The sequence below is a fragment of the Bombus vosnesenskii genome, unplaced genomic scaffold, assembly GCF_011952255.1.
Source record: "Bombus vosnesenskii isolate JDL3184/JDL3185 unplaced genomic scaffold, Bvos_JDL3184-5_v1.1 scf7180000013293, whole genome shotgun sequence".
NCBI classification, from domain to species: Eukaryota; Metazoa; Arthropoda; class Insecta; order Hymenoptera; family Apidae; genus Bombus; species Bombus vosnesenskii.
This window is the reverse complement of record NW_022882944.1, coordinates 2,625,216-2,644,866: the sequence shown is the minus strand read 5'-3', so window position 1 is coordinate 2,644,866 and position 19,651 is coordinate 2,625,216. Positions and strand designations below refer to the sequence as shown.

The following is a 19,651-nucleotide window of genomic DNA, read 5'->3' as shown; positions in this document are numbered from 1 at the left end:
TGTGAAAGAAGGAAGACAAGGAAAGCAGATGTCGACAATTGCGCTTGATTAATCCAATGCCTGGCCATTCTCTCTTGGAAAAGTCTTAATGAAACGGCTTCCTATTTTACCAACAGACGTCCTTATTACCGATTTACCAACTTTCCTTCGAGGTATGTCTCGTGTACGTGCTGTTTATTGCGATAGAAATGATTAAATCGAAATTGACTCGATAATAAAGTTTCGAGTTAAGTGAGCTTGAATAGTTGGCGATTGCCTCCTTTCGGAACTGACAGAGATTAGCGGGATTCGTGAAAAGAAAGATAACTAAAAATAAATTAAATATAATTAAAAGTTCAATCCAATTAATTATAAACCTCGTTCATGGAACGAGGATAACAAATCTTTTGACGTCTAAAGTATTAAAATTTTTCATCGAGAAAATTGGAATTAATGAAGATTACAAATCCTAAAGAATGAAAATTGAAGTCTTAGTAGGTACGTCAAGAGCTATTGAAAATTCCAAGGAATCTTATACTGATCAGAAGAGGTAATGATAGAGTAGAATAAGTTGAGTAAATAAGCAATCGGTTGATTCAACAACGATAGTGAGACAGCTGGTATATAAACACGGCAGATATAGTACAAGAACGGCGGTATGAAAGCAATTGTAAGCTAAATCCATTTCTATATAAGCTGGCGAGGCTGGTATTAAATAAATAAATAAGTAAATGTAGATTACGAGAATTAAAAATCTTTTACGATCTGGTAGTCTTGCCGGCCAATATCTCAAATTTTTTTCAACAACCCTTCGCGAAAGCTGCGCGCAGACACGCAACACCCACGAACACCTGCACTTTTCACGCAACCAAGCGCAGTTCACCTAAAGCTTGGCCCACGATCGTCCACCGCAGATCGCCATAGGTTGCGGCTTGTGGACTTGTGGAGCAGCCACAACGGTTATCGTGACTCGTTATTAGCGATTGTCGTCGTTATAAATTCATGCCAGAGAAATATTTAGAGTAGGCAGCCGCGATAAAGGAGCAGACAAAGGGGCAACCGAGTCGGTACATCGGCTACTCGCCCCCGTTGCGCCAGCAAAGGATTACAGACATCTTTGTCTCCTTCTTTCTTTCTTCCTTTCTCTCCCTCTTTCTCTTCGATACGACCGAAGTCGCATAGAATTTCCAATCCTCGCGGCCTGTTCGCGAATCACCTTCTGCGACTACGTAGACTTTACGAGCCGTGACGACAGCCAAGGTAGAAGAGAAGGGCGCGAGCTACGTAAATGGTAGACTGGGGATTTTTGATGCATTCGTAGAGGAAGTGCAGAGAACTGATACTAAATAATGTTGATATTCGATGGTTAGAATCGGTGATCGAAAAGTAAAGAAGATTGTCAGTTTGGTTTGATAACAATGGAATATTCAAAGAATTAAATGTAATTCGACATGAGAGCTAGGTAGGAAGAAGCGAGTTCGATTCGATGGTAACAGAAGATAAAAAGAACAGACGAGCGTGGTTCAACAGCAATGGAAGATTTAAAGAATTGATTTTATTTAACAAAAGTAGATTGTTCGCGTGGAGCAACGATATATGAAAATGTCACAGAAATCGCAATGGCGAAAGAGACAGCATCCGTAGAATTAAAACTGAGAAGCTGATGCCAGAGCCATTTTTATAGATTCGACTTAACGATTTTGAGAAAAATATAAATTTGCGAAGTTAGCTTGATGAAGATAGAGAAGAGAAAAGTACTGGTGTATTCGATTGGAAATTAATATACAGTCCGTTAGATGATGGCAAACCTGAAAGATTCGTGAAATTTATTCAAAAAAGTAGAATGTAATGGCAATAGATCGTTAAAAGATTAACTCACTAAGATTGAATCTATTTGCACTACATTTTACTTTTGGCTTATCTCGCGATTAATACGATCCGATACCAGTCGATATTATTAAACAGAAGTTGTAAACTGCTAAAAATACTTTGGCAGTGACTGTGTGAGTAGAAGTGCCATTAAATTTCTCAATAACTGGTTTCAATATACGAAACGTTTATTGCCAGAATTAGCCTCGGACACTTGGAAGGACTAACATTGATGAAACCTTCTAATGTACATAGTTGGTTCTATAATACATTCTCTACCACTTAACGACAATTTTCCTGTATGGTATTAATACCTAGCTTTAAAAGGACTTGTTCTATCTCTTCGATATTTTAGAATTCTCGGCGTTATTAAACTATCTGACAAATTGAAATAAATCGAAACCTAATTCAATTCCTCGCCCATCGTCATCCAATCTCGTCATCCAATCTCCTCATCCACCTCAATTACCTATATTATTTCTGAGAATATGCGTTTTGCATATGAGAACCGGTACTTTTCAAATGCAAGAATTTCAAAAAATCTCGTGAAACGATTTTTGAGACATCCCGTATGCACCATGTTACGTACGATTCGTCTTCGTTTTCGAGATATACACAGAAATACTGATAATCGTCGAGTTAGGGCATTATTCTCGTACTCACTGATATGAGCTGCACGTTTTTATAATGATTATGTTTTTTATTGATAAGAGGGAAACATTGACCTCGTCGATAATATTTACACCGGACAGCGATGTTAATTAATTGCATTAAAAGTTAGATGGCTGGAATGCATCTGATTACAAACTTGTTCTATTCTACTTCACCATCTCGAAAACGAACCGACCCATCGAGTATACAACATTCTTTGCCCAAAAGTAGCCTCCCACACAACTTGGCAAAATTCGTCGATTGAGATCTGCATGGAACAATCTTTCAACAAATGACATACTTTTCTTTCTAATACACTTTTGTATATTATGTGCATTCTGTGCACTTTTGCATCCGCAAATCTTCCAGAAAAGTACGAAAATCCGCAGTCTATCTATACCAATAAAAAGAGCCTAATTGCGAATCTGATTCGGCGATTTTACGCGGCGTAACCGCGACAGTTCGCGAGGAGTCGAGTTCCAGCGATCGACTCCTCGTAGATCAGTGAAAGTCGAAGCAGCTACTCGCTGCTCGCTCTGCCGACAGCCAATCCGACACACGAAAGACTGCTCTATCAGCGCTGTTCAATGGCACACGCGATCGTGCACGGCAGGTACGAGGCCCGTGTTTCTTTCGACACGCAGCCTTCCAACAGCTGCAACGCCACGGGGCTCCAATTTCGGCATTTAGTTTGACAGTTTGGCAAAGGATCGGGCGAGATCGTGTTGGGCATATCGCTCGAACGCTTCGATTAGCTTACATACAGCGTTGCTCCGAGATAATTAATCGTGCTGGATTTTTTGGTGAATTTTATAGAATCAAGGGGTGGCTGGATTTCAACCCTCCCGCCGTGACGACGTTGATCGAATATTTATTATTGAAGGGTTCGTAACAAAAACGATCATTAACTCCACATGTTTGTCTCTTCTGTTTGTTTTCCTTTTCTTGGAAATTGAAAGAATGCTCTTATTATATTCTGTAATTAATTGATTAATGATCCTCGATATTGATATTATTGTAGCAAGCGTATCTGTTACATAAACGAAGTTCCGAAAGCTCGATAAAAGTTGCTTCGAAGAAATAACGACGTTAAAATCGTATGAACATCGTAGGAGGTTCAAGATATGCAAATATCATGATTATCATTAGAAACTCAAGCTGCGTAACTGGACAACTTATTTATCTCTCAATATCCAAATTTTTAACCCATTTAGGTACATATATCCGACGGATAAAAAGCAGATACTTCATACTCGTTACATTATGCATGTGTATTTAGATACCTTTATCGAGACCATTCGATCAGTAATTCAGACCTATCGAATCTGTTCATCTTAAACACACCCTGTAGTAGCAGCTGCCGGAGCGGGAAACATCGAAAAACCAACACGCGGAACACGATCTTACTAAATGATACAATTATAGGTGTATCGATCGTTGGAAACATTTCGACCACTATACTTTATATTAAGATCAAGATACAGTCCCATTCGTAAGTATTAAGACACTTATGATCTTCGTATGAAATTCGACAATTGAGACGTTTCGAAGGTATCGATGGATTTTCTGAACGGTTCGTGTGAAAGTCAGAATTGATGGAAATTGTAATGAACAAACGCGACAGCTACAAGACAAAGAAAAAGTAGTTGATTTTATTATTATATTACTCGCGTATCAAACTGACGAGAGTATTACTGCATTCATCGTGAGATTCTTCTTATAAAACATTGAATATTCAAACAAGATAATCGTTCGAGACCTTATAAGACGATAATTAGTTTGTTAATAACGATTGAAGGATATTTTGGTAATAAACTGTCCAATTTTCACGAGTGCCTCAATCGATAAGATTACATGCATGTAACTCAACAACGTGTTTATGGCATCGAATATAGTTCTTCGAACGAGATAATAATTCCTGGACGTTTTGTTAATTACTTCAATAGCAACGATTAAACGATGGTCTCGTGATAAATTCTCAGGTCTTCATGATACGTACTTCTGTAGCCGAGTGTATCGTTAAACTAGTGCCAGTTGACCATAAACCGAGCTAAGTTACGCCGCTATGATCGCAACCACGCGACGACCAGTTATTTCCGCCCGATGCAAATTCGCCTTTTATCTCGATTGTAAATTCCGTGAAATTTATCGCAGATCCTTCCAGCCAGCGCCCTCCCTTTGCAACGCGGATAACGTTTCTGTTTTGCGCGCCTATTCGCCCGTAACCCTAAACTAAAAGGCGATAGAATAGAAACGAATATCGATGGTGGCGTGGTTAATAATAATCGGCATTCCAGTTGCAGACGGTGATTTTTCACGGTTTTCGCGACCATTCGGATCCGGCCTAATGATCGCCTCCGGTTCCAGTACTCGCCACGACAGTCTCCACTTCTCCCTTTGCTCTCCAAATGCTTTATCGCGCGCAAAAGCACGCCGAGAACTCGTTTCGAGAGCTCGATGTGGACCTTTGATTATTTTACTGGGGAATTCGTTCAACGGTTTTACCACGCGCTGGCTCGTGCAAGAATTCCAATTATGAGGCTACCGTTTTGCCTGTTAGCGATCTATCGCTCGAAAATTTTCACGTTTCGATATTTTCCAGGATACTTTTTACGGTCGAGTGTTTTCAGGAACAAACGAAAGTGCATCTGGAAGAATAAAATTTGCGTTCGAGGAATTCTTCTCCGTTTGATTAAAATTCCACTTTCCATTTTTGTATGTTGTTAGAGAGATAGGGCCAGGGTTGTTACTTTTAAAATTTAAAATTCTAGAATATTACACGTAACGATTCAGATTGTTAAATATCATGCTATATCTTGTATTTCGTATTATTTCACGTTTACTAAATTTTGATATTTAACACGATAATGAACTAACAGTTTGGAAACTAACGCTGTTATCTTACTTTTACTCTTTACCGTTACTCGTATGTTGTTCTTGTAATGAGAATAAAAGTGTCGTTGTTCGCACAATTTCAATGGAAGCTAAATTACTCGCGAAATTGGAAGAGAATCTAAGAAAGTTCAAAGATCTCGGGCTACGTTCTAAAATAAGAAACAACTTATTAATTGAAAAAAGAAGACCGAGAGAAGTGATCGTTCGCAACCCGTGATTCCCAGTAGCTTCTTGAAAATTCTGCGCGTGAGTAACGTGAAAAGGACGCGTGCAACAAATACACACACTTATACTGATACAGCTACATATACTAATACGGCTACTAATACAGTGAAGTGTTAAATGGAAATGCATAGAAGCCGCATGGAGCACGTAGTTTGGTCGCGGATCGTGAAACAGAGGAAGAAGGATGCGTGTGACGTCCACCGGAAGCTGTTGCTTCAACGCCACTTGAATTATGAATCAAGTCGGCGCGTGCAAGAAACTCTGTGACACGATGAGGAGCGGCTGAGGCGAGCTACTCGGTGCCCCTATTTTCCTCTTTTCTTTCCTTTTAAATTTAAACCGTTAGGGCGATAAAACGAAAACCTTTATTCTTTCGTTATGCTACTATACGTCGATTTTTTATGTACCTGAAATACTATAACTACAAACTGTTACTACAATAATACAGGACCTGTCTACGAACAATTTCCCTATTGTACTCTTTAACACACGATCCTAAGTATATTACAATCTACCAATCACTTAATAAGCGGAAATGCCACGATAATAAAATTGAATTACGACACGACCAAACGGAATTGAATTTCCTTTTAACAAGACTTCCTTCACCCTACAAATACTAAAAGTCCTCACAATATCATAAACCCGCTTTACGATACGTCTCTAAAGCAAATAATTGTAAATTACGCACATATACATGGTGAGTGAAAAGTTACGCTTCTGAGAAACAAAATCCTACGATCGAACCTTCGTCCTATTTCATTTTCAATCCATCATGCATGCAGATATCTTTTCTTTACTTCACGATTCGTAGTCGTGGAGGAATTGAACACACCTTGTTTTCTGCGATAAGAAACGAAAAAGAAAAAGAGAAGAAATAAATAAATAGGGTACTACCGTTGGCAAACATAAGAGATAAGATTGATCATTGACCGAAATGGGGGCAAACTCTTAATTTTTACTCGCCAAACTTGCATTGACGTTCCTCCGTAGTAATTTGCGTAGAATTTCTTCAATTTCCACGCACGTGTACATACTTTCAATGTCTTTTTTTTTTTCGAATTTTTCATTTTACACGAAATGTTCCTACACACACGTGTATATATTATATTTATCGAATCTTATCTATGATATTAAGTTTCATTATAAAATTGTATTAAACTTTACGCTGTACAACTGACGCAATCTAGAAAAAATAGTCGTATCTTACGAATGTTGATAAATACATTGGAAATAGAAGATAGTCAACTATGTGTATGCGTCTAGCTTTTACTTTTCCTTTCATAAATCATAATTTTGATATATCGTCGTACATACAGGGTAGTTTATCCGTTTCATGGTTCTATTTAGGTCTACCCTGTATATAGTTTCATACATACGCGCGAAGATAGACAGTTGGAGCTAGTTTATATGTGCTTCTGGGAACGTATAAATCGTTCTACGGCCACTTACTTTGCAAAGAGCGACGCCGGTGTCCAACCTGTCCATAAAATTGTCAACGTTGATTCTCAGCTCCGGATACAGCGCGTTCAACCACTCGGCCAGATCCTCTTTCATCGCGACCAAATACTCCTCCGAGGATTTGAAGGGCCTGTAAGACCTCGCCTCCAGAAGCACCGACATATTGCTTGATCGATACCTGAAACACCGATTGATCCTGCTTCATCACGTGCTTGACAAATTTTTGTCTTTATCGTTATATTACGCATGAAATTTCCAAACATTTAATTTTGAATAATTATTTATTATTATTATTATTATTATTTTCATTTTTAATATTATGCTATATATGCGTGGAATTCATTTTGGATATTTAATTTAGATTAACGGAATAAGTAGTCTATTGAGCAGTTCGACGTGTATTTTTGAAACTAAATTCCACAGCTAAAATAAATGAAATTGCATATATAATTTTTTAGTATTAAAGAAAATAATAATATCTTTGCAGTGTATAATTAATAGAAGTATATCATTAAAAAAAGTTAGGAAAATATCATTACTGTCTAATCGTTTCAACTATGATGCAGAAATGCTACACTTCCAAATACACTATACTCATATTATACGTATATTGTTTATGATTTTGTTTTTATTTCTCTGTAATTGTCCGCCCTTTTTACTTTATTAGAAGTGGAAGTCGATCGAGCACGAACGTTTAATTCAGTCCGATTTTATTTATAGATTGGTTTATGGATACGAGTGGGTCGCGGCTGATTGAATATGAACGGTTATGGGCTTTGCGGTTAGCATGTGCATACTGTGTGGTAGGTGTTTAAATGACTTTTTATCGGCTGTGAGATTCGTGATTACATATACGCGAATTTAGGTGTTTCTACGATCTTAGCAAATTTGTTAACTCTCTCGTCGATACTTCGTTAAATAACAACAGACCTTAGTTAATGGTTAAAGGAGCGCATAAAATTATACAGCAGCTATTTCAATTAACTGTAGGATATTTTAAAACTATACTTAATAATACAGACTAAATCGTATTAAAAATATTGAACACCAATGATGTCGAAAAACTCCAATAAAACACCAATGAATGGAAATATTAATTTTAAAAAAAGTATTTAAAAAGAACTAAAAAGGGAACAATTAATTCATCAAACCTTCGCTTTCATAAAGGTACACAGAAATACTCAAATAAAGCTAAACCCATAATTACAGGTCCGGCTGGAACAAAGTATCCCAATAGGATCATTTATCAGCGAACACAATTTGCAATTATAATACGACAGACCGTCTTTCCAAGTCGGACGATCCACCAGTAACCGATTGAACGACGTGTCAGAGTGAAACAGAGTGAAACACATTGTCGATGAACAATAAAATTTCGAGGGATTTGCAAGACAATGGCCTGGCCTGGTCGTTTGCTTGTATCGTCCTAGAGAAAATTCTCCCCTCTGGTGGCTACTACCGGTTAAACCACCCCAGAAAACGCTATCGAACAATGTGGCTAAACTCGTGCCATATCCCATACGAAACTCCCCTGGCTACCCCTATAAATTTCCATTGGTCTCATAAAACGATGAACCCACCGGTGCGATTGCCCCTTTCCAAACGAACGTTCAGCTTTGAAGGGCCGATTATGGCGAGCTACGGGACCATCAGGCCTTTCTATGTGCTTTTACGTTAACGAAATACGATCTCTTCTCTCTTGTTTGTTCTTTGTTCACAGAGTACAATTTTAAGTTAAATTTTGAAACCGGTCGTTTTACTGGGCCTGGTAAGGTCGATGTTAATGCACAAACAATGGAAATGATTATCAATCGTTTCTAAGGTAAGACCAATCTATGAAAGCAATTGTCGAACATTTTCCAGTCAACGGAAACTATTGCCGATGATTTCAGAAGTAAGAAAAATTATTTTTCGTTACCGTTGTAATAAATCATTCCACCAACTACAGAACAAATTTCCAATAATTCCAAGTCAACGAAAACGACTGTTAATAATTTCAAAACGTCATAGAAACGATTCCTGGCCAAGTTAATAAAAAGATACCTAATCAGTCAACGAAAAAAAGGCAACAAATCGTTCCATTATATCGGCATTCAACCCTAACCTCAGACTCCTATCGTCTCGACCAGGAATCTAAAAAATTCTTGAACAATGAGAATCACTGTCATAGAATCGCAGTACAAACGCTTCACCGACCATCAATCCCAATAAAAAGCTAACGAAGAGTACAATAGAGGCGGAAAATACGAACAGAGAAAACGAATAAGGAGAAGGAAGGAAAGGAAGCAAGGGAAGAAACGTAGCAGAATGGAGACGCGGCTCGAGAGGGAAGAAATCATAAAGGCGAGGTCGATGGTTCGTGAGCCAACATCGGCGATTGTGGATTACAGGCTGGCAAAAGGTGGCTTTAAAATGTCACCCGTCTCGTGTTTCCCTCGGCTGCAACAAGCGTGATTTACTCGTCGTTTACACAGCGTATCTATCCCGTAAGCTCTTCAGAAGACCCCGTGGTTCACGTGCTAACAGGTGTTTTCTTCTTAAATGGCAAAGTGCGAAACTTACATCTCTCTAGGAGTTTTCTTTCTATGAAAATGTTGCTACAGATATAAGCGAAATTCCATGGGTTGTGATATTGTGAATTCATGGTTAATTTCGAATTATTGTTCATTTCACTGGTTGTAAAATGTTCTAAAGTTCTGTTGGACATACATTTCTTTGAGAAGTGCAGATCACGTTAAGAAATGTTAAGATTAACCAGCTTTTCATTGATGTATGCATTTCGAGGAACGTTGCAACAATCATTTATATGATGTAAAGATATATCTGCATTTACCAATAAATGGGATAAATAAATGACTCTTTGGTCAGATAGACGTGCTCTTTAAAGAAAATCCGAACGAACTTGTTACTCCATTCATTATATACAACATTTCATCATCAAACCAGTGAAGAATACAGCGCACACTGATGCCCTTTAAACAAGATAATATCCAAACTAAGAACGATCATCTAATATTCAACAATTTTAAAACGTCTACCACAAAGTCTTAACTTCAGTCGCCTAAACATTCTAAAAAAGAAAAAAAAAATATATCTATACCATCGATATAATTCGCAAAGTGATCAACCCTACGCAAAACTTTCTCACATCGAAGTGACAAAGACTGCAGGTGAAAAGATACGAAGACTTTATGGCTCGTAAAACGAGCTACTTTCAATGAAAACTATACGTGGAGCTGGAAAATTTCAATTGGACACGGCGAGGAGGCGAGGATGCAGGAAGTGGTGTGTCACGATGTTAAACGAGGCACGCTCGTTTCCATACACCTACCAGCGTGGCGCGAGCGAGCAACGCTTTCACAAAGTTGTGGCAAAACGCGATCGCTATCTCGCGGTAATTCCCCGAGAGTGCGAGCGGCGTGTGCGCGCGCATCGTCCCGCGCGATTTTTCAAGTCGGACAGCTGCGCGCGCAGTAAGCGGATCGATTTATGCCCCTTCGCGTTCTCGCACGGTTTCCATGCTTCCCGATGATCTATGGATCGTCGCGAATTCACTCGGTCTTCCGTCCTTTGCAGATTTATTTTCCATCTTATGGTTTATCGCGTATGGTAGCGGTTGGAGTTTCTGTTCGGGCTTTAAGTTATTGAATTATTGAGTTTTAAATCCGATACCATGTGTATTTTCGACCAGTCGCAGGGAGACGCTTTCGCGATGAAATGCGTCAACGCGAGTCGTAAATTCCCGTTACGATTGTAATAATCGACGCCGCGAACAGATCGATCCCCTGATTTCCATTGAGATCATAGAGTGGTTGAGGTGGTATAACGCTGCGATTAACAGGCTTATAAACTATGCATTTCCAACAATTTTACATAAGATAGTAACGCCGATGCGTAAGATGTAAGTGAAGAATAAATGAAAAATAAAATAAATTTTCAATGAAAATGTTTAAACTGTTACATCGTGTATCAGATCACCCTATAAGTAATGAAGAAATTATCATTTATCTCGCTAAAAGTTGCAAACTTCTTTAAAGTTTCGTTCAAAAAAAAAAAAAAAAAAAATGTTGAAGAATGCGCGTTACGTTATAATCGATAATGAAGTACTTTTTCTAATTCAGAAGACGAGTTCTTTTAAAGCATATTTCGCGTGTTTACAAGAATGAAAATCTGTCCAACAGCCCGTCAAGTCGATTATTTCTCCGCGAGACATCACCGTAGATGTTTATGTTTATGGTTCGTAGAACAGGTACAGTATGAAAAGGTTGCAAGTCGAGACAAGTTTTCCTTGGCAAGGAAGCGAGGAAAGAAAACGAAAGACAAGGCGGACGAGCTTCAGCTCTCGGAAAGTTTAGCCTCTAATTTACGGTTAGCTCGTAGTCAATAGAGGCGCGTGTTATCGCGAAACCAAACGAGGGAGTTGCTAAATCAGTGGCTTCGACCACGCGGGTTGCAGAGGACTAGCAATGGGAATAAACTGCTTCCAAATCTATACAGCATTCTATATGATAATTCAAACTATCTTTGAGATACAAATTTTAAATTAAAATTCCAAATTAGATAATTTATTAACGAACCTGATCAAACGATTCATGGGAATTTAATATTTTTTATACGTATATTATTACGAAAAGATGAGAAAATTGTTGCATTTGTTAAGAATATTGTAGCATCTTACTACAATTAGTTTATTTAAAATGGATTAAACAGGTGTTGGTTAAACAGGAAACGATGGTTGTTTAACGTGAACTAAATACAATAACGTACTATAATTTAGGCAACTACATACTTAATTTGCAACTGTTAAAAATAACAACGTAAGTTCGCTCTCGCCATCCATATGCAGATGCGCTAGTTACAATAAACAGTAACTAGAAGATAGTTCTACATATAATCGATAGGTTTAAGATATTCTTTTGTTTTTATCTCTAGTCCACGTAAAATAGTGCGATAAAGATTATTTAGCTCAGAACAGTGTGTTAGATTTATCCGAAGAATAAACTAATAGCTATTGTGATCCTACCTCTATATACAGAAATAAATAAAACAGCAACTCTCGTCACCACGGTTCCCAACGCTCTCTCTCACGCGGACCACACTGTCTCGACAACGCTAGCAACACTGTCTTGACAACGCAATTCGCACTCTCTGACTTATTAACTAACACTGACTAGTAATTCGTCTTTCACCCTTAGCATCCCTTTGTCTTTTCTCTTAGCTCCACTACGCACATGTTCCGCAACCGCTAGTGGTCAGGGTCAGGTTATTATTCGATTGAACACGACCGACGATACATTGATGGGCCTGTCGGCACTTAGGCTTACTCGCGACATTGTGTATAGTTCGCCCGATATTTCTTAGGTCTTTCGTCCACGATACTACAATATTTAATTGTAATAAGATATCGCGCATGTGTTCGTAAAAGAAATTGCTAAAGAACGATGTTTCTTACAATGATGAAATACATCGATGTTTGTTTCAATTTCATAAAGTGAAAGTAACTTGCATTCAGTAGCACGATGCTAACAATAAAATTACATCATAGACAAATATTGCGTAAATACAGCTTGTTTATTCAATATGTTAAAAACTTTCACCCCTCCCCTCCGCCTTCCTCTGGATGCAATAAAAATCCTCGAAATAAATTACTCTGTGTTTTTGTCATTACGCACATGTATATGTACACACTGCGAAATTCATTACGCTGTCTCAGTAATTAAAGTCCCTTAAAAACAACCGTCCGAGAAAAAGATACTCCACAAATAAGAGGAAGGAGAATTATTTACTATCGTTATAAAATAAACGAAAATTGCTAATTGTTACGTACACTCGTTGGAAATTGGCAAAATTCCTTTTTCGTTTCCTCTCTTTTCTCAGTGTGTATCGTTAATGTCAGTAAATACTATTTCGCGATTTATGTCTAATTTAATTAACGATGAATTTCATTTTTAAAGCAATTTTATTATCATTCTCTCCCATTTCTAGAAATGCATTTATTTATTAAATATCAAATTTAGTATAGTTAAATAGAATTATCGATAATAACTTAGACTCCATAAAAAGAATGACTTGAAACGTTCAATTTTCTTGCAATAAAATACGCCTTAAATAAGAAAAGGAAGAAATGACAATGAAATTGCTTTGGAAATAACTCTTAAAGGACTAAACAATCATCGTGCGATTAAACTCGTGAGTAACTCGCAAGAAATTCAATTATTCCATTTACGTTAACGTGCTATGAAACGTCAAGATAACCTTCGCGTTTCCCAGTCGTGATTTATACACTCATAACTTCGTTCGACTTCGTCGTATCAACCTTTTTCCTTTTACTTCGGCATTTTCTATCGCGTAATAAAGACATCGGTATGTATACTAAAAATCGCGAACGCGTAAGAAATCGTGATCGTGTTCGTTTTCTGCGTAAGTAGATCGGCTGGTTTCTCGTCATTGTCTCTCCCTCGAGATTCGAGCCTCCTGGAACGCGTAATGAGGTTAATTGGAAACGTACAAACGAACGGATGAATGAACGGATGAATGAATCAGCTGTTATGAATGAAAAAGAGGGTTCCAGGCAATTCTCTTACGCTAATTAGCATTCGGCCGCTTTTTCCTATCTATTACAAGTTTCGTCATTTTATTTTCACTTTTTACTTTTTCTCCTTTGGCTGCAATTTTCATATAATTTTTATATATATTATTAAACCGATATAATTTTTGTTTATGCTATTGTTGTATATACCGTTATTTTATAATTAGTATTCCTTTAAAAGTAATCAAATTGACAATTTTCTAATTTTCCAACTCTTGTGTCAACCGGTAGTTGAAAACAAATATTCTACACTTGAATGATAGGTCCTGTCTCATTTGCTCTTTCTGTTTGTATCCGCAAAAATATAACTTACGGTTCCAAGAGTATCCAAATAAATAACATACGACTTAAAAGGTACAATTTTTACAAACAAATTTCTGCATAAAGAAGTGCAGCGCCAAAATGCTGGGACTTATAGAACAATAATTTGAGATGTCACTTATTTACTATAGAAACTTGTACACTATAGAAATAGAAAAGCTGTTCATTAACTAACAAAACGCAGAAGAAGAAGAGAGACATTCTTCAACGTCCTCATCACTCACTTTCCTATTTTTATTCCTATATAAAAACAAATGTTTGTTACTATCTCACGCATGTGAATGAAGAAGAGAGACATTCTTCAACGTCCTCATCACTCACTTTCCTATTTTTATTCCTATTTAAAAACAAATGTTTGTTACTATATATATCATCTCTTGTTATTGTTAACCAAAAGAACATGTGAATGAAGAAGAGAGACATTCTTCAACGTCCTCATCACTCACTTTCCTATTTTTATTCCTATTTAAAAACAAATGTTTGTTACTATATATATCATCTCTTGTTACTGTTAACCAAAAGAACATGTGAATAATAATAGATGAATAAAAACATCGAGATACTTTTTATAATTATTTACTACTATTAATCGTAAGAAACGAAACGAAAAGAGGAAAAAGAAATTCGCCAACTAACTAGACGCAGAAGAAGAAGAGACCTATCGTTGCTCAATGTTCTCTCTCATTTTTCTGTTTCTATTCTTATCTACTCTTCCACTTGTTCACCGAGTGGCGTGCATACACTTGACAACTCTTCTCTCTTTCTTTCTGCTCGCAGTGTACATCGCGCGATATACCGTTACAGCGAGCTAAGTACACCTTTAAAGTACGCTCACGTAGGTAAACTTAGGAACTGGCTCTTTCATACCGAGGGCCACGCACCTTTTGATATTCCGTCCCTTTCGCGCGGTTCAATGGAATAATAAAAACCCTACGGGCGCGACTATACTTGCTTCTTCATCCATTGGAATCTTGTCGACGAGCTGTTACGATGGCCAGTCGAATATTATGTAAGAACTTGGAGTTAAAAAATTACAATTTACAATGTACCTTCAGATTGTAACAATGTAACTTTACGATGTAACTTTGGGATATTAAAAAAATCGCGAACGAAAGAGATGGGTAACTCTAGCAATGCTATATTCCATTTTGCAGAGAGAAGAACTGAAATTGGGAGGAATCGACGATCGTAGAAATTCGAAAGATGCAATTTCCCGCGTTAAGAAAAATTTGAAATTGAAGAAAGAAAAAGAAGAAGAAATTAAAGGAAAATTCTACAATCGAAGGAATCGATAATCGTAAAGACGTAACTTTCTATCCTTTTAAAAAGAAAAGTACGGATCGAAGAAGCCAACAATTGTAAAAGTACAACTTTCTACGTTTCTAAAAAAAGATCTCGAATCGTAGAAATGAAAATTGTAAAAATACAACTTTCTACCGTGAAACTTGAAATTTTCTAATTTATACAGTCAATTAGTAATACATAGTTTGATAAACTGAGTACGCGTACGTTGAAACATGGTAACTCGATTAATCATATCGATTTTCCTAATCGGTTTACCGTAGCCAATAACAACGTAAAATCGTGATATGCGCCGGTTAAATCGATAATTTCACGAAAGTATAAACGCGATCGAATTGAACGGCCGCGTAATTAACGGTCATTTGCTCCTTTACTGGCCGTTAAATGTCAACTAGATTTCTTTTCCCTTATCACCTGTCGTTCTCTTTTTCGTTATGGATCCTACCCAATTGAGTAAATTATCGGGATTCTGCATAATTGGTTTTGACTGTGGGTTCACGTAATCCTTCGTTCGACACGTTGTAATAATTATCTTTATGGTATAATGCCAGCCCCACGATCGTCGAGATCGTGTCATAAATGAGAAGTTGTTATTGAGTACGTGACTCGGCTGTTAAGTAAATTACCAACGTGATTCTATAGTGGTTCACCTTTTTCTTTCGAAGAAATTTTATGTATATGGACGTTGGAACGAGAGTACTGCGGACATTTAAAACAATTGTGTAAGATAACGCGTGTATAAAATAAAAGAGCGAAGAAGAAGAAATTGAAAGCAGAAGCAAGGACGTTATATAATACCAAATTTAAGTGATCATAGTACAAGAATACGTATATTGTGAAAAAAAAAATACAACTGAAAAAATAAAAAAAAAAAGAAACAAGAAAAAGGAAGAAAAATATAAAAATGGGAAAGAAATTCTGGAATTGGAATGCTAAAACCTAGACGATTATACTGCATAAATCTAAACGATTATATTGGAAGTATCGTAAAGAAGAAATGAAAGTGAAGAAATAAACCAGCACAAGAATAATAAAGATAAGTAACACAGAATACTAAATATAGAAGAAAACAAAGAATAATCTGTAAAAGGCAGACGAGAAAATAGGAGAATGTAAAAAAAAAAAGAAGAAACAACAGCAATAACATTCTGAAATCTGGATGATTATATAGCGATATATAGACCAAAATTTTTCCCAAAAAAAAGAAAGAAAATGAAGGCGGAAGAAGAATCGATATGTCTAGAAAATTCCGGTTATAATTATATAAGGATAGAAAATCTGAAAATTAAACAAATTCATCCTTAGTGACGCGTTTCTACAGTGTAGACTTATTGATTAGAAGCATCCCGATAATTTATGGCGCTAAATGCGCGTGACATCCAATCAGCTCTGTGACGTATAAGTCTATTAACTGCTATGTTTCGTCTTCCTTTCGAAATTTTTATGTAGCTTCATAGATTTGAACTCTACAGGCTTTTAAATTCCATCTTGTCATGAGCGATAACTATGTATTTTGAAAATTAAGCCATTTAATTTTACTTTACACTTGAACCGTAAAAAATACAGAGTGATAGTTCGATTTCCTAAAAAAAAAAAAAAAAAAAAAAAAAAAAAAAAAAAAAAAAAAAAAAAAAAAAATAGTCTTTGAAACAAATTTTATCCCTTCTATTCCACTTATTTTTATTTTATTTCACATAGAATAACCTTCATTGCCTAGATATATTATCCATTCCAATATACATATTTCAAATAGATAGAAATCTAACGAGACAGAGAGTTTAAAAAGATACAACGATGATATTAGAATTGAACCGGAAACGTATTCCATAATTATATTCCGGTACATGTAAAAACGAGCTCGATTGAAACTCGTGTCTGGAGGTTTCGTGTGTGTCGTAACAGGCAACGATTTCATTCATTTCGCGACCAGAAAATGAACCTGCTTCGTCGTACGTCGTCGGTGGCATGCGCGTCGAATGCAAATCGCCTAGAGGGTCGAGCCGAGCTCTCGAAATGCCTGCATCATAATGCCGTAGAACGCGGTAACTCGTTGTTGGCTACGGGATATCTGGAACCGGTATCAACCGAATGGTGATAACGTCCGAAACATTTCTGTACTCGTTTGTCATCGTACACGCACCGATGACTATTCGCTTGCTGCATATTAATCTCCTTCTTACAAATGAGACTCTAATCGCCAGTAATTTCTTTAAAATATCCTACACGAAACGAAAATGACTTTTTGTATTTATAATGTTTATAGTATTTTTATCTAATCAACTAGTCTTTAATTAATTCAACTATTTGTTCCATTAAGATATTGTACATGGAATGAAAATAATTTTTCTACGATTCTATACTTCAACTTATTATATCTTGTCAATTTTATTCTTTCTACGTATTTTTTCCTATCCATTTACTTCCAATGATACGCCTTCCAATTGTTTCCTATCATTAGTCGAAAATTAATAAATAGAACAACTGAGAATCCCTGGAACAACTCTAATCAATACAAAATATTAACTTAATCCGATTCAATTTAATTCAGTTTATTGATTTTCAATAATATTCCCTCCAATGAATTTCTAACATCGTTCGAAAATTCCTAAGTATCCAGAATAGCTCCAATCCACAGAAAATCCTAACTTATTCTTCGTTAATTCTATTTTTCTCGTTTCCTTCTCTTTCTGTATTTCCAATAATACTGTTTGCAATCTTGTCGACCTAACATCTACGTCTACCATACAAATTACTAGACTGTGGATATATTTACAAGCACGAAATTCATATTTCTATGAGCGCAACTGACATAGTGAACTGGACTTAGGCAGAGATTTGCTTTACCAAATATTAAAACAGGTACTGCACCTGGGATATTTTAAAGAAACCTTAAATTTCCTATAAACGGAGAAAAATCCACCATCCAGGTATAAATTATTACGTCTCTCTCTGCTTGTCGTCCTCGAGATCAAGAAACCAGCCTACCAAGATTCAATTGCTCTCGTTAGAAACCTACCTCGGTTCCCGACAATTACATACAGCCATCTTATAAATTCTAATGCGGTGGCAAGTGCAATTTGCAACAGTTGCACAGCGGGGAGGGAAACGCGAATTCCTAGAGCGAGGTATCGCGTCTAGAATAGCGTTCTACGCTCGTGAATCGGATTATGCAAAAGCTGTCCTTATTCTTAACGACCAGCGCACAGCTTAGAGATCGTTATCTGTCTGTATTGCTGGTATGACTCCGTTTTCATTGAAACGAAACCATCGTAGCCGGGAGAATTGAACGCGAGAGCAGAGGATAAAAGCCACGGAATCGTAATTTCGATCTTAACGACTCTGTCAGTGGCGTAAATCAAGCAACTTCTCGCCGAATGGGACGTAATTCGATTAAATATCTCGTTTCGTAGCTGGACCTATGCTTTATAACGAAGGCTGGGTTATGCTTTATCGTTTTCCGAGATTTCAAATTTTTCTTTATTTACCCTTAAACATTGTATTTTATTTCATTATAGGTAGATATTTTTATTTGTAGAAAAATTCGGATTTTTTTTCTATTTTTTCTATCTTTATGGAAATCTTTTCCCTCTCTATTATTTTCTAAGGATATTATTTTCGTCGTGTCTCTCGAAATTACGCGAATTTCGCCTGCTTGTATTTCCTGTTCTATACGCGGGTCTAAGGATATTTCACCTTTTCTATATTCCTATCCTTTTGGAATATTATTTTCTTCCATTTCAATTCCTACAGGGATTAAATTTTTAGTTTTTTATTCGCTTTTATAAAGCTTTCGCCTAATTCCTATTCTCTAAAAAGTCTACCTTTTCCACTTTACATATCCGGATATCATTTTGTCCTATTTCTTAAATAAATATTTTGCATTTAGATTTTACATGTCTAATATTTTATTACACCAATGTTAGGTGTTATGAAATTTTGATTTTACATTCTCCCACTCCTACAGAGAACTACATCAATCAACATCGTCACGGAAGCACAATTTATTTCTAGAAATTTATTACTGTCTGTCGTTGGTTCCACAGAAATGTCTTTAGTAGCTAATCCATCGACCGTAGCCGAATTGGACACATTATAAATGCAGACGGAATAAGATACACACTGTAAAATAGAAAGGTGTTCGACAGCTCGAATAAGACGAGAAAAATCGCCTGGCAAAATGTTAAAATATACAGCGACACGATAAGCCTGTTAGAACTATGCACGTTTTTAAATGATCGATCGTATGACACTGGTAAACAAATACAAATTTAGCCGCTGTGCGAATATGGAATGCACCGATCTTATCGATATCCACCCCATTTTTTTTTACTGATAATACCCCGCTGATTTCGACTATAA

The 19,651-nt window shown here is 36.7% G+C and overlaps 1 protein-coding gene across 2 annotated transcripts in view; it reads right to left on the bottom strand.

Moving 5' to 3' along the window:
- The window catches only part of LOC117232672 (GAS2-like protein pickled eggs), an 88,236-nt gene that overhangs the window by 61,431 nt on the left and 7,154 nt on the right, over positions 1-19,651 (bottom strand). For both annotated transcript variants that reach the window (XM_033492193.1, XM_033492194.1), the window contains exon 2: positions 7,072-7,258. In XM_033492193.1, coding sequence (XP_033348084.1) covers positions 7,072-7,242 — 171 coding nt within the window. In that variant the 5' untranslated portion in view covers positions 7,243-7,258. The remainder of the gene's footprint in view (positions 1-7,071; positions 7,259-19,651) is intronic.